This window comes from Daphnia magna, linkage group LG7 (genome assembly GCF_020631705.1).
Source record: "Daphnia magna isolate NIES linkage group LG7, ASM2063170v1.1, whole genome shotgun sequence".
Lineage (NCBI taxonomy): Eukaryota > Metazoa > Arthropoda > Branchiopoda > Diplostraca > Daphniidae > Daphnia > Daphnia magna.
The window spans coordinates 6,697,937-6,711,950 of record NC_059188.1 but is presented as its reverse complement, the minus strand read 5'-3'; the positions used below and the strand labels follow the sequence as shown (position 1 = coordinate 6,711,950).

The window sequence follows — 14,014 nt, the reverse complement described above, 5'->3', positions numbered from 1 at the left end:
CTCGAGGTTATATCGAAGGGGCACTTTTAATCATTGAAGTGGAAACCCAACATTTAAAGAATTTGTTTTGAAAACTGCCATCTGGAAGCACAAGAAACCCAATTCAGTTAATCAAACGTGTGTTGTAGTCACATTTAACAATGGCAAATAGATGTGTGCATACATTAATGTCACAATTTTCAATTACATAATTTTACTGTTTTCAATTAAATTAACACCGTGTTTCACATTCAAGAAAGATAATATTGTGTTGGTGTGCATCAGCCATATCCTAGACTTTCCTGGTTTTAAACTCAAGTGAAAAAATGAGGTAAATATGATCTTGCCTGTGTAATTAAGAAAACGTAATTGAACGTTGCAATCAAATAGCACGCAAGCATTAGAGTAAATTTGCAATGAGGCAGTTAAATGGTAAAAGACATACAATTCCATTACACAATTTAGTACTCTGCAAGCTTTTGCATCCATATCGATAACGGTTCCCTGCCCAAAAATGAATCCGAGCAGGTTGTCCCTAGTTCACAACAACTCGGGCTCAATCTTCGGGTGATTTGAGATATTATTCTGGACCGTTCAGAATCTTAGGATTGGCCATAATTTGATACGAGATTAATTGATTCGTCGTCCTGTCACATCTCAAATTATTTTGTTTATAATTCTTGTTCTATGACCGAGTTCTTTTACAGACAGTGGCTCCTCATGTCTTCTTCATACCAGCGATCAGATTTGATGTTTTGAATTGTTTTAGGTTGTTAAAAAGCAAGTTGAACTTTCTACGATGCTTCCACCAACGTGCATGGTCGCCAAACTTTGTCGTTGTGTCGGACTGTTAATCCGGTAGAAAATCGTTGAATTATTGGCGATACATTTGTCAAAGTGACAGATAGAACGGCTAATAATTTAAACGACTTTTTTTTCATGTATTTTTGCTTAATATTCAATGTCATATATGAAATATTGCAGGTGCTTTCTGCTTTGATACCGGATTTCATTGAGTCCGCTTCACATAGGGCTTCTTTGTGAAGAAACGAAAAACGTCCTTTCCACTTTCCACACGGCGGCTCACCGCACCCCGAAGAATCTCTCCCTCACATCCATCGTCTATCATATGGATGTCTTCATGTCTGAATCGAATCCTATCTAGCTACAACCTAAATTGGATATCACATGGATACTCAATTTACTACGGCCTTATGCTATCTTCGTATAGATGTACTATAGATCTACGTTTCTCATACGATCACGGACATCCATTTGTGACTAGAAATCAGACGCTTAACAGACAGACGTAACATGACGTCTGTGATATGTCCAAATTATCTTTCCACAGGATAGATGAGGGCGACAAGGACTTTAACTTTTCATCATTTTAACTGCTAATCTTGTTTTATTGTAAAAATTGAATTTAGAAAAAATTAGACAATATGCTGATTGAAATAAAAAAATTTATTAAACGCTTAATTGACTTCATTATTTCAATAATGGATTGCATTTTGTCTACGACATGAACAAGGGTGATGCAAAATATTTTCCGTTTTTGGGTTTTGCCATAGGAAATCGGATCGCTTTACACACTACATAATCGACATTTATTATAACAAGCTCGGTCGATAATTCAGATACAACCAATCCTTGGAATGTACGAGAAGGCAAAGGACTAGTATAAAGATCATCATTTTTTAAATATTTTTTTACATACAGTGAAATTTGCCCGTCTGTGCCTTTAAGAATATTTTTTACTAATGCTACACTGCCGTCATTCAAAAACACGCAGTTATTAGGGCGTTTTGTACATATTGTCACTTTTCTTGGCTGAATTTTCACGAACTGGTAACCTTTAAAAATAATAGAAGTTGTCCCATTGGAATGTTCACATGAATAACTCAAAGTCTCTGTTGACGAGGGTGAGGCGTAGTCATCGTTGGTATAAATTACTTCTATTTCCTTCAGACGCCTTATCACTTGGGCTAGTGGATTTGCACTTGTTCTCATTAAATTCTTGATTGTTTGAAGTTTATTTTCCAATGGGAATGCACTGTAGCTATCAAGGGAGCCATGTTCTTGTACGTCGACTGGAAGGTGGATTAAGTTGTGCACGTTATAGCTGATGAACTTTACTCCATAAATTGAAACACAATCCTTAACAAATTTCATGAGAAGGCTCTCAGCATAGGTGGCGTATGTTTGACAGTGTTTCGAGTTCGTCAGGATCTTGATGGCCACATGAAATAACATGTAATGGTCGTACATCTTTTTGGATATGACGCCTTTAAGAGCAACAGGAAGGAAGTAGAGCAAGTGATTCCTGTGCTCGGTAGCCTTCAAGTGTGGAAAATCGTCCAAAGTTCTTGCTTTTCTCGGGAATTCAACTGGACAGTATTCTTTAATGAACGCTAAAAAATCAGAAACCGACTTTTTTTGCGCATTTGTCAATCTTGTTCGATCCATTTTTCAGAATAACCAAATGGGTAGCAACTTTTTTTGAACACCTATGCTTACATTGTGCATGTAATCGATAGGAACTGCTTTTACTAGATCAATCGGCAATTTTTTAATAATTGATTTCTCTTTTTTTATATTGTGGTGGCCTGGCTGGCTGCGCGCACGGACAGATGCATCACTCGTTAGAGGTGCGTTCACTTCAGGATATGCCACCCTGCCACCGCACGCGGAAAGTACGGTCCGGGCCCAGACTCCTTTCGTTTTAAACTTGTGACAACTAAAATATTCATTGTGTGAAACAACACTTGTAACCATACATCTTGCATATACCATTATAACCATACATCGCCAACGAGAGCTGCTATTTGAACTTCAAGTACTCTTCCATCATATTTAAGACCTTCTTGTAGCACTTTGATTGCTTCACATACGAAGTCGGAGAGAAAATCATTGACGTTAGCGGGTTTCTTAAGCCCATGGTATATACCGATGATGACCACCTTACTTTCTTTATAGCCATGTATCGAACAAAGGATAGGCCAGAACTGGCTCCCGCTGCTTTTTGAAATTGGTATTCCATCTACATGAATGATAATTTGAATTTTGGTGACGGCGCTGTCGATTTTGTGGTACGAAAACAATGTAAGCAGTCCTTTTGCCAAACCAAAATGCGCATACTGTCCTGGCATTACGGATCTCAAATTTGGCTTACTCCTCATAGTTTTTAGCAAAGTTCTGCTATCTATTGGTAAATTTAGCCCATAGTCAGACTTAAGTCGTCGAAGAAGGTTGTTGACGTGAGATCTTGGTATGTTGCATTGAATCGCCCATTCTGCTAGGGAACTTTTCATTCTTGCATTTTCTTCAACTTTTTCCTTATCAATTTGTTCTTCGTCGGAACTGAGCAGAGTTTGCATGTCACTTAATAATTCACACGCCTGCTCACCATCATCGTCATCGAATGCTTGGTAAGAATCTGCATCACTGAAACAGTTATCCTCTTCAATTTTCTCGGCAGATGAATAATGTTCACTAGCATAAGGGCATGCTCCATCAACTAAATTGATTACATTCTCTCCAATACTATTAATATCTGGTGTGTGCTGTTGAACTGGATCATCTACCAATTCAGGTATAGCTATGACTGGTTGAGGATCGTTGATGGTGTTGGGATCACTGGTAGCAGCTTCACTCTTGTCTCGACAATCCAGCAACAATTCCTCTGTAAGATTTTATAAATATGTTAGTTTATTTAAACTAATTGATAAAGACAAATTATACCAAGCATTTGTTCTGCAGCCAATTTCATTCGTCTTTGTTGCTGGCGAACACCAACAACCAGCTTCTTCTTTCGGATATTGTCACTTGCCTCGTTCATCCACACATTTGTTACCACTGCCTTCTTACCCAGTCACGCAAACACAACGCAGTACAAGTATTCAAGGCAGTGGGCCCCCTGCCCAACTTCATGGCAACAGCTTAAGCCAGCAACTAGCACAAATGAGTAGTACTCCTGCTCTCCATGTCCAGCAACTTCCGTCATCCACACATTTGTTGCCACTGCCTTCTCACCCTGTCACGCAAACACAACGCAGTACAAGTATTCCAGGCAGTGGGCCCCCTGCCCAACTTCATGGCAACAGCTTAAGCCAGCAATTAGCACCAATGAGTAATACTCCTGCTCCCCATGTCCAGCAAGTTCCGCCATTTACACCGTTGCTGCCAGTTCCTTCTCAGGCAATCGTCACAACACAGCAATCAAGATCGGCATCATCCTTTGCTATGCCCAAAACAACTGGAAACGAACCGCCGTTCGAAGTAAAAGTTCTGAGCTTCTTATCCAAAATTGTAGGCAATCTCGATCAAGTGAAAATTGAGGTGAATGTGCTAAAAGGAAAGGTTGATAATTTATCGACTTCAACTCAAGAAAATGAGCCTCTTGCGACTGTGGAAATTCCTCTTCTACCCGTCAAAACCATTGATGAACTGAAGCTGTACGAAGAAGTGCTAACCAAGGATCTTGATCAATTCTTCAAACTGGTACTTGAAAACACTATTTCAAATTATTTCCTTTGCTCATGGCTCATCGTAATGATTTTATTTCAGGTACGGTTCGTAAAACAAATTGGTGGCCTAACGCTTTCTGATTGTGTCAAACGGGCTTGGGAAAGTGTCCTCACTCTTGAAGTTAGAGTTTTTGTAAACTGGAATGGTAAACCACGCACAGGTCAGCCACAGAAATATGGATTGAAGAAATCGAAAGTGACAGAGGCAGTTTTTAGTAGGCTTTTTTACATAAAATTTTTTTTATTTTTATCTCATGTACTAATTACTTTCATAGAGGGAATTGCGTTCAAAAATGCGTCCTTGTCCGCGCTGGAGTTCGAGACTAAAAAGGCTGTAAAAACCTGTGCGACCGTTTTGAAAAAGAAACAACTTGGAATTGAAATGGATTCATCAGAAAGCAACGAGTGATCTGACCAAAGTAAGCATAATTAAACTAAAATTGGATGTATACCTAATAATTATATTGTAGCGTTCACGCATCATTGTAAGAGAACTCTCGCCATCCGTTATAACTGTAACGGATAGACAAACGACCGACGGAAGTGTCATTCGAGTGTCATCCGATTGCTGATGCATCGGATTGGCCGACTGACCCTTTCCCACGCCTGAAAGACTATAAATGGGACTGTAGTGTAGACCTTCGACGCCAGTAGTTAGATAGAACAGTTATGTTTACTTTGTGTAGTGTTTGAGTGTTGAAGAGATTGAATACACCGATATTAATTCACCGAACCCATCGGCGATAACTCGTTACATTGTGGAGATGCAGGGTAGACCTTCCTGGTAAAATAAGGTAAGATCATTGTGCTTGATTCTGAGTTGTTAGGGGACGAAGTGAGAGAGCAAGAAACTAGGAGGCAGGTGCTGTTGAGGCCGGGGGGAAGGTGTGAGCAGCGGGTATTGGTACCTTAAATTGCTTGGGCATAGGACCACAGGCCTGGCCGAGTTTCTTATTCGTTTGAACGTCCACAACTCAAGTAAGAGAGCAGATCTTGTCTTATTTTATGCGGGTTAAAATAGGTCTAACGGGGGTTCGTCGTTCCTGAATGATCGGGTGTAGATGAGTACTGGTCCACTGCGGCAAAGTAAACGGTTAAGGGGGATTGAAGCGTCACCCGAGGGCGAAGTAAGGGAACGTAGGGGAGCCAAAGTAACGGAAGCTCAAACGGAAGTTACGACCAAAGTTTGTGTTAGTACTGGGACGCAAACCTCTCTAGCGATTAGTCACCCCGCCCCGAGCCTCGGAGCTGAATCAGGGAATCTGGTTGGGAGTTCTGGAGAGAGGGCGAATCGGGGGTGCAATTATCGGAAGTTCTTGCTACAGCGGAGGCCGAGAGACAGCGGTCTAGGAGAACGGACGGTCGTAAATCCAGACGACTCAGGAGAAGAGGCGGGCGCAAGAGAGCGATCCGCTACCTATCCACCCCTGCGAGGTAGTAGGGCCGAGAGTAGGCTTAACTTGGTGGAAGCGGGGATAGAAGGGGCCTACTACACGGAGTCACTTCAGTGGGATTCCGGCGACCTACGAGAGGACGCGGTAGGGCTCAGAGCGACTTCCGAGCCGGAAGAGGGCGCCAGCCAGGAGGACTCGGATTGGCACGGTTGGAGAAGCCGACCCATATCCTCGAGAGAGTCATCACTTGCAGAGTCGGTAGACGAAGAGGAGCTTGTGAGTGAGTCGTCAAGCAGTTCAGCGGGTTCTCGGGCCACGTCACCAGTAGTCGTGGCCCAACGACCACCTGCTCCCCAATTGAAGTACCGGGCTCCTCCGATCTTCTACGGGAGGAAGGATAAGGATGCAGTGGATTGGCTAGAGCGTTATGAGAGTACGGCTCTCTATAACCGCTGGGGAGCAGCTGAAATGGCCGAGAATTTTGGGATGCAGCTGGATGGAGCAGCTAGGAAAGGGTTTCTCTGCTCGGGAGCGCCGGCGGTGTGGCGGGATACACCGGCAGTGGCAGCAGCACCGGGGTGGTGGCTGTGCCTGTCCTGGGGCGGATGGACTACGAACGAGATTTCTACGCGCCTTTCAGCCACAACATTATGGTCGCTATCAAGAGGCAAAGTTACGACAGCGGAAGCAGGGGTTAGACGAATCAGGGGTGGAATACTTCTACGACGTCATCGATTTGTGTCGGAGGGTAGACCCAGGGATGTTGGAAGAGGCAAAAGTGGATTATCTGTTTCGTGGTTTGAAGCCTACCCTTGTCGAGAAGATCTGGGTGACTAGCCCGAGAACTACGGCGGAATTCTTGACTGCGGTGCAGCTGCACACGGAAGCGTCGGAGTTAGCTATTCGACCAGAATGGGCTGTGAGCGTGTTGGGACCAATGAAGGGGTTACCTCCTCCAAAGGAGGAAGCGGGGACCGAGTTGAGAGACCTGGTGTTGGAATTGAAAGCTGAGATCGCCGAGTTAAAACGCGTGTCAAAATCTCCCAGGCCGGAGGGTGGACGGGGAAACTCGGGGCGACCTCAAGGAATGAAGGCCAGTGGAAAAGTAATTCTATTGGAAATGAGAGGGATCGAGTTACTGCTGGGCAACGATTTTTTGAGCCAGTTCAAGCGGCTCCAAATAAATTACGTCCCAAATGGCGCTGAATTATTGCTCGGAGAGTTACCCGTGAACGTAATCGCAGAACTGGAGGCCGTGAAAGCACCTAGATTGGTCACGAAGACGGGTAGAATGCTTCCGCCCAGAGCCATTGTTCCGTTGGAGATAGAAACCACGACTCTCAATGAAACAACGTGGATGATTGAACCTTCGGAACATCTGGCTCAAACCAAGGGGCTGACGGCGGGTAAAGTGCTGGTGTCTTCGGATCAACCGTTAGGACAAGTGTTGATGGTTAACTTAACCAATCGGCGCGCCTATCTAAGGGAGGGAAACGTTTTGGGGCAGATGGAGGCTGTGGAACCCTCCATTGTCGCAGTGGATGAAGGGGAAACGCCAGATTCACTGGGTGACGATGTTGGGGAGGACTCAGCTGAGTCAATAAGCGACTCAGATTCTACGCCGAGAGTGACCCCTATTCCTCGTCAAGCTTTTCGGGCTCAAGTAGCATCGACGCTTCCCCCTGCTGATGTGGAGAAGATGGTTGAGCTACTCGAGGATTTTGACACTAGTTTTGTGTTGAAGGAGGGAGAACTGGGGGTGTGCAAGGTTGCAGAGCATCGCATAATTACTGGTACAGCCACGCCGGTACATCAGTCTCCCTACAAGAGTGCTTGGAAAGAGAGGGCTATTGTGCAGAAACAAGTGGACGAAATGCTGAGCCGAAGTGTAATTGAACGTTCAACATCACCTGTGGTCTTAGTAAAGAAAAAGGATGGAAGTTGGCGTTTTTGTGTGGACTATCGCCACCTCAACGCCATATCCGTAAAGGATGTTTACCCGTTGCCGAGGATCGAAGAGACGCTGTCTCGGATGGGGAACGTTAGCATCTTCTCGACGCTGGATCTGGAGAGTTGGTACTGGCAAGTACCACTAAACGAAGAGGATAAAGTCAAGACGGCGTTTGTCACCCCCGACGGGCTTTATCAGTTTCTGGTTATGCCCTTCGGGTTGGCCTCCACACCGGGGACGTTCCCACGCATGATGGATTTGGTTTTAACCGGTCTGAGATGGACGATTTGTCTCGTTTCCTGAACGACATCATCATCTACGCGGCTGATGCGGAGGAACACTTGGTGCGAGTGCGACAAGTGTTGACCGCCCTGCGGAAGGCCGGGTTGAAAATTAAGCTGGTGAAGTGTCAGTTTGGGGCCAGCGAAGTCAAGGCTTTGGGCCACGTCATTAGTGGGGATGGAGTTAGGCCTGACCCAGAAAAAATTAATGCGGTCGCAAACTTTCCTTCTCCGTCGACCCTATGTAAGCCAAGTGAACAGTTGAAGTGCGTACGTAGCTTTGTGGGGCTTTGCTCGTATTATCGCCGGTTCATTCCTCAGTTTGCACACACCGCCAAACCCCTGACGGACATGTTTAAAAAGGGTGGTTGCTTCGTGTGGGAAGAGTCGCAAGAAGTCAGCTTTGAGCTGATGAAGCAGGCTCTAGTGAGTGCGGCCACTTTGGCCTATCCCGATTTTACAAGGCCGTTCGAGATACACCCTGACGCCTGTGACTACGGTTTGGGAGCGGTGTTACTACAACACGTAAATAACATTGAGAGGCCCCTGGCCTACGCGAGTCGCCTCTTGTCCCCAAGTGAGTCGAATTACTCGATCACGGAGAAAGAGTGTCTCGCTTTGGTTTGGGCTGTGAAGAAATTCCGCACTTACATATGGGGAATGGATACTTTGGTGGTGACCGATCACCACGCTCTGTGTTGGTTACTCACCAAGAAGGATCTAGTCGGACGTTTAGCTCGCTGGAGCCTACAGCTTCAGGAATTTCTACTACGGATCATACACCGTAATGGAAGATTTCATACGGATGCAGATGTGTTTTCCCGCTATCCGGTCGACGCACCGCAGGAGCTCGACGAACAGCTGTATTGTACTCTAGCTGCCTTCAGTATTGACACTGAAAGTAAGAGTGAGTTTCAGCAAGCGCAGCAAGTGGAGTGGGACCAAGTCTTCGCGGGTCTGGAGAAAGGAAGAAAATACAGCCAGTATCGCCTTAAGGACGGTCTGCTGTTCCAGACGAAGGTCGTTGACGACGGCCTCCTACTAAGACTATGTGTGCCTCAATCCTTTAAAAACGAGATAATGCGCTCTTGCCATCATGACATTACCGCCGGCCACCTAGGTGTCACTCGTACTCTTGACAAAGTGAGGGGTAGATACTACTGGTGGGCCTTGGCCGAGGACGTGCGTAATTTTGTGCGGGCGTGTCGGGAGTGCCAGTCCCGAAAACCAGTCTACCAGCGACCAGCGGGGTTTATGGAAATTCAAAGAAGTGAACGTCCATTCGAGAGACTGGGAATGGATATTCTGGGACCTTTTCCACTGTCCAAGAGTGGGAATAAAAGTATTGTGGTAGCCGTGGATTACGTCACCAAGTGGGCGGACTCTCGAGCTCTACCTTCAGCAGATGCGTCGGAGGTAGCCGATTTTTTGGTGAAATTTGTGCTGTTAAGACATGGAGCTCCACGCCAGTTGACGACCGACCAGGGGCGTTGCTTCACTGCTGAGGTAACTCAAAAGGTGTTGCAGGCCCTGGAGACGAACCACCGTACGACAACGGCTTATCGTCCCCAGGCAAATGGTTTGGTGGAAAGGTTGAACCACACCCTAGCTGACATGCTGTCCATGTATGTTAGCTCCGACCATAAGGATTGGGACGAGTCGTTACCTTTCGTAACGTTCGCTTACAACACCAGCCGTCATGAAAGTACGAGACGAACTCCATTCTACCTGGTGTACGGAAGAGAAGCTGTTCTCCCCATCGATGGCGATCTGAACGCGGATCCGAATTTGGTACCTCCACCTGACCGGGATCCGTCCGAGTGGGCGGTGGAACGTCTTCAACAGGCCCGATTGGAAGTACAGGCTCGCGCTGCTGCTGTGCAGCGGAAGCAAAAAAAAGTTTACGACGAGGGCCGGAGGAAGGCGATGACATATCTGCCTGGAAAAGAGGTACTCATCTACAAGCCTATCAGAAAGGTAGGAAAATCTGAGAAGCTTTTACATCGTTGGTTGGGACCGTACACGGTCGTACGACAGACCACTCCTAGTAACTACGAGCTGCGGCTGGGAAGAACGGTTACAACCGAAATCGTTCATGTGGAACGTATGAAACCGTTCATCGATTGCGTTAGCATTCCTACGCCGGAACGAGGAGCTGCCGTTGGGAGCTCATCAGGAGTCCGTGAACCGGAACCGAGAGGAATGAACCGGAACTCTCCGGCTGACACTCCCGCTGCACGTGATGGGCCGTCACATGCTACAGCCATCGCACCCGAAGGCGTCGGCCTTCGACGCTCTACGAGAATACGGGCACCGAGGAAAACATTCTTACTGGCTTTCCCGTTGATGTTTTTACTTACCGTAATGTCAGGTCCGGGTCCGGTAGCTGCCAGCGAGATCGTCGCCTATCAAAGGGTGATCTTCAAGTCGGAAGGAGACTTAGCCTTCTCCGACTCGGAGTGGGTTGTAGTGACAGATTTTACGTTTGATACAGTGGACCAAGTGGTGAAATCGTTATACAAGTGGTTAGACATTCGAGTGAATGCCATGTCCGATCACTACGACGGAGTTAAGTCACAGTTTAAACAGGCATTGCAACAACATGTGAAAGAATGGGCACAAGAAGAATTGTTGAAATTGCGGAAGGTTCATCAGCGCTGGAATGAACTAAAAACAGCCGTCGGTGTGCAAGACACGAGAGTGAAACGTGGCCTAGTGGATGGAGGAGGTCGACTTCTTAACTGGCTTTTTGGGGTCTCTACCCCAGAAGATCTCGAACACGTGAACGGCCGGATCAATAAGCTTTCGACGGAGCCTCAAATACAGGCTTTCGACATCCATTGTGCATGCCCTGGAAGTTCATGCTTCTCTCATTAACGAGACGCTGTGGGAGACTAAGGCAAGTGGCGACGCCGTAGCCGAGCTACAGATGGCTTTTGCAAAAATCGAACGAGAGGCCTGGAAAATGGACAACAAAATGGACGGGGTGGTGAAAGAGATCGAAAGGCAATGGAATGATACCAAAAAAGTTGGAGATGCGTTCCGTCAAATTGGGTCCGCCGTGGGATGGATCGAAGAGGTGATGGATAACTTTGCCGTTGGATTGGCTGCTATGGCTATGGAACGTCTACCAGCTACCCTTTTCCCCCCGCAGCAAGTTCAAGCCGCCCTGAAAGAAATTTAATCTGTGCTGCCGTCAGGATGGTCCTTGAGTCCATCCATTCAGAAGGGCGATGTCTGGAGGGTGTACACTGAAGCTAAAGTAGTCGTGGCTGCGGTTAATAATGGTCTTAGAATTTTTATTCATTTACCTGTTTTTGATTTTCCTTTTCGATTTCCACTCTATAAAGTAATCAGTTAGCCGCGCCCTATAGACAATGCCACACAAGGTGCACAATTTTATCCTCTTCCACCATTTCTTGCCGTAGCGACTGATAGACAAGCCTTTGTAGAGTTATCAGCAGACGATGCATCTCGTTGTTTAATGTCACCGGCTTTAATTTGTCCGATAAGTAGCGCTATTAATCGGAAACACAGGGAACCCGGGTGTGCAATGTCTTTGTTTGTAAAGGACGAGGCCCGTAGTCGCACCCAGTGCACGACTCATGTTTCACCTTGGCCTGGCCAACAAACTGTATATCTAGGCCATAGGAGGTGGGGTTATTCAACTACTGAAGATACAACAATAACAATAACTTGCCCGCAAAGTCGTGAAAAGGTTAACACTTTAATTAGAAGAAAACCTTTTGATGTCTTTGAAGTTCCAATGTCGTGTACCGCACACCTGGATAATTGGATTTTTCAAGCAAGCTTCAGGAAGAATGTCAAGTATGCACTGAACAACGCGTCACTGCCGTCGCTCACTGAGCTTGAAAAAGTAGGGCAAGTTTTGAAAGCGCCCGAGGCTAGTGAGACTATACTAGAAAGGGAGGGGGGGACAAGAACCCAGAAAAGCCAGCCGATACTGACGCGCCGTGCGATGATTCAAGGTCACGTAGCCCTCATGGGGGAACATCTGCGTATCATTGAGGAAGAAGAGAAAGCTAGACGGGGCGCGGGGCAACCCGAAACAGTTCGGTACCCGTTCGAATTAGTAGCAGTTATAGCGATTTTATTCTTTGGTTTGGGAGCAAGTCTGTTCGTTTATTTGCGTCAAACCGGGGCAACCATAAAAGCCTTGACTCAACGCATAGTCGAATTGGAAGGTCGGTTGACTATTCATGAGGCCGAGGTGGAAGAGCGTTTATAACTGTTACCCGACCCGTTGTATTTGTTTTGTTTTTCTCTCTCTCTCTCCCCTATTCTATTAGGAATGTTTCGAATTACTGAAATTATTTTGGTGTTTCTTGTGTATCTTTTCTTTTTCTTCTCAATAGCTATTTGTAGCCAGAGTTGCCGCGATCGATTGCTGATCGAGATCGATTGCGACCGATCGATCCGTTTTTGCTGATCGTGAACGATAGATCATCAACGCCCAAGATCGAGATCGAGATCGAAAATGAATTGATCAATTTCGATCAGCGTTCACAGCGCCATCTAGGAGTCAGTAATACAACTTCTTCCATTTATCTAGGAAGAAGCCATGCCGCCTCTCAGCCAGTCACAAGTCGTCTGTTACAGTCAGGAACAGTTCACGAATTTCACCCTTTCAGGCTTTTCATTCCTTTGGTTAATTTACTTGTTTCTTTGATTATGGCTGAGGCCGAAGCCGAAGCCATACCGTCATCGAGTAAAGATGTCGATGTCGAAGTGTAAGTAAATCACTTTTAATTTTGGTGAAATAGTTAACATTCAACAAAAATTTTTTGTAGTGTCCATGTGGAATCAAGTCAAACTCCCAGTTCTGGAAATAAGAGTCAAGCTCGAGCTAAAGCATCACCATATGTTGTATTTGTGCCCTCAAAATTTTTTGAAAAAAATAACTTCAAATGAAAAAAGCACAGTATACAAATGTTTACTCGGATGTCCCTCAACAAGAACCACTACAGTCTTCCACTCTTCATTGATGAATGCACGAAGACATATCACTGTAAGTGTGCACTCACAGCATTATTATTTTACCAAAGAAACTAGTTAGTAACTAACATTTCATTTCTTAGACTTATCATCGTGCCAGGTTAAGTGACTTCAATGCAGCCTTTACAGCTGGTAAAAGTGCAGCCAACGATAAAACATCTCCATGTCAAAGTATGGATAAACACCTGGTTAATCTAAAGGAGTCCACGACAAATAAACAGGTCCTAACACAAGCAGATCTTGACACCAAAATAATGGTATTGGTTTATATTACATCATTATAATTTGTGAAGTCTTATGCTAACATTGTGCTTTAATTTTACAGAAATTCATTATAAAAGACTCGCTTTCTATAAGGGAAGTGGAGAGAGAAGGCTTTCGGGATCTAATGGGCAGCCTTGTAGGCAAATTAGTTGTCAAGAACAGGACATTTCACTGAGCGTCTACATACCGAATATTCAAATACGAAGACAAATTTAATTCTTGCCCTAGGATCAGCTCTTCATGTTTCAACGACGGCCGATTTGTGGTCAGGCCGTAGAAGAAGTTTCTTGGGGATGACGGTGCATTGGCTTGGATCTGACTTGTCAAGATGCAGTGCCTGTTTGGCTGTACGCCGTGTGATTGGGTCTCACACCTTTGATGTCATAGCAAAATTAATTGACAGCATTCATAAAGAATTTGGCATTTCTTCTAAAGTCAATTGCACAATTACCGACAATGGCAGTAACTTCTTGAAAGCTTTTAACGTCTTTGGACCCAACACAGCAACATCAGAACCAGAAGATGAAGATGAAGAAGATCTTGAAGACGACGATGATTTTGATTTTATAGACATTGGAGAGATTTTTGATCGTCATTCAC

General features: G+C 45.3%; 2 protein-coding genes across 2 annotated transcripts; one reads left to right on the top strand and one right to left on the bottom strand.

Annotated features, from left to right (window-relative positions):
- Positions 1-2,741: 2,741 nt before the first annotated feature.
- On the bottom strand, positions 2,742-3,875 carry LOC116934715. Its single transcript, XM_045177066.1, has 2 exons — positions 3,724-3,875; positions 2,742-3,628 (listed from the first exon to the last, which is right to left on the bottom strand). The coding sequence occupies exons 1-2, from the start codon at positions 3,818-3,820 to the stop codon at positions 2,775-2,777; spliced, it is 951 nt and encodes a 316-aa protein (XP_045033001.1). The 5' UTR covers positions 3,821-3,875; the 3' UTR covers positions 2,742-2,774.
- Positions 3,876-3,879: 4 nt separating this feature from the next.
- On the top strand, positions 3,880-5,045 carry LOC123474494 (the record flags this gene model as incomplete). Its single annotated transcript, XM_045176707.1, has 3 exons — positions 3,880-4,482; positions 4,549-4,669; positions 4,784-5,045. Coding segments are annotated over 3 exons (858 nt in total), but the record flags the coding sequence as incomplete, so codon positions are not given.
- Positions 5,046-14,014: the final 8,969 nt, after the last annotated feature.

Coding starts and splice junctions, on each gene's coding strand:
- LOC116934715 (XM_045177066.1), bottom strand. CDS start 3,820: ATGAACGAGGCAAGTGACAATATCCGAAAGAAGAAGCTGGTTGTTGGT. Junction 3,629..3,723: donor GGCTGCAGAACAAATGCTTG/GTATAATTTGTC, acceptor ACAAGAGTGAAG/CTGCTACCAGTGATCCCAAC.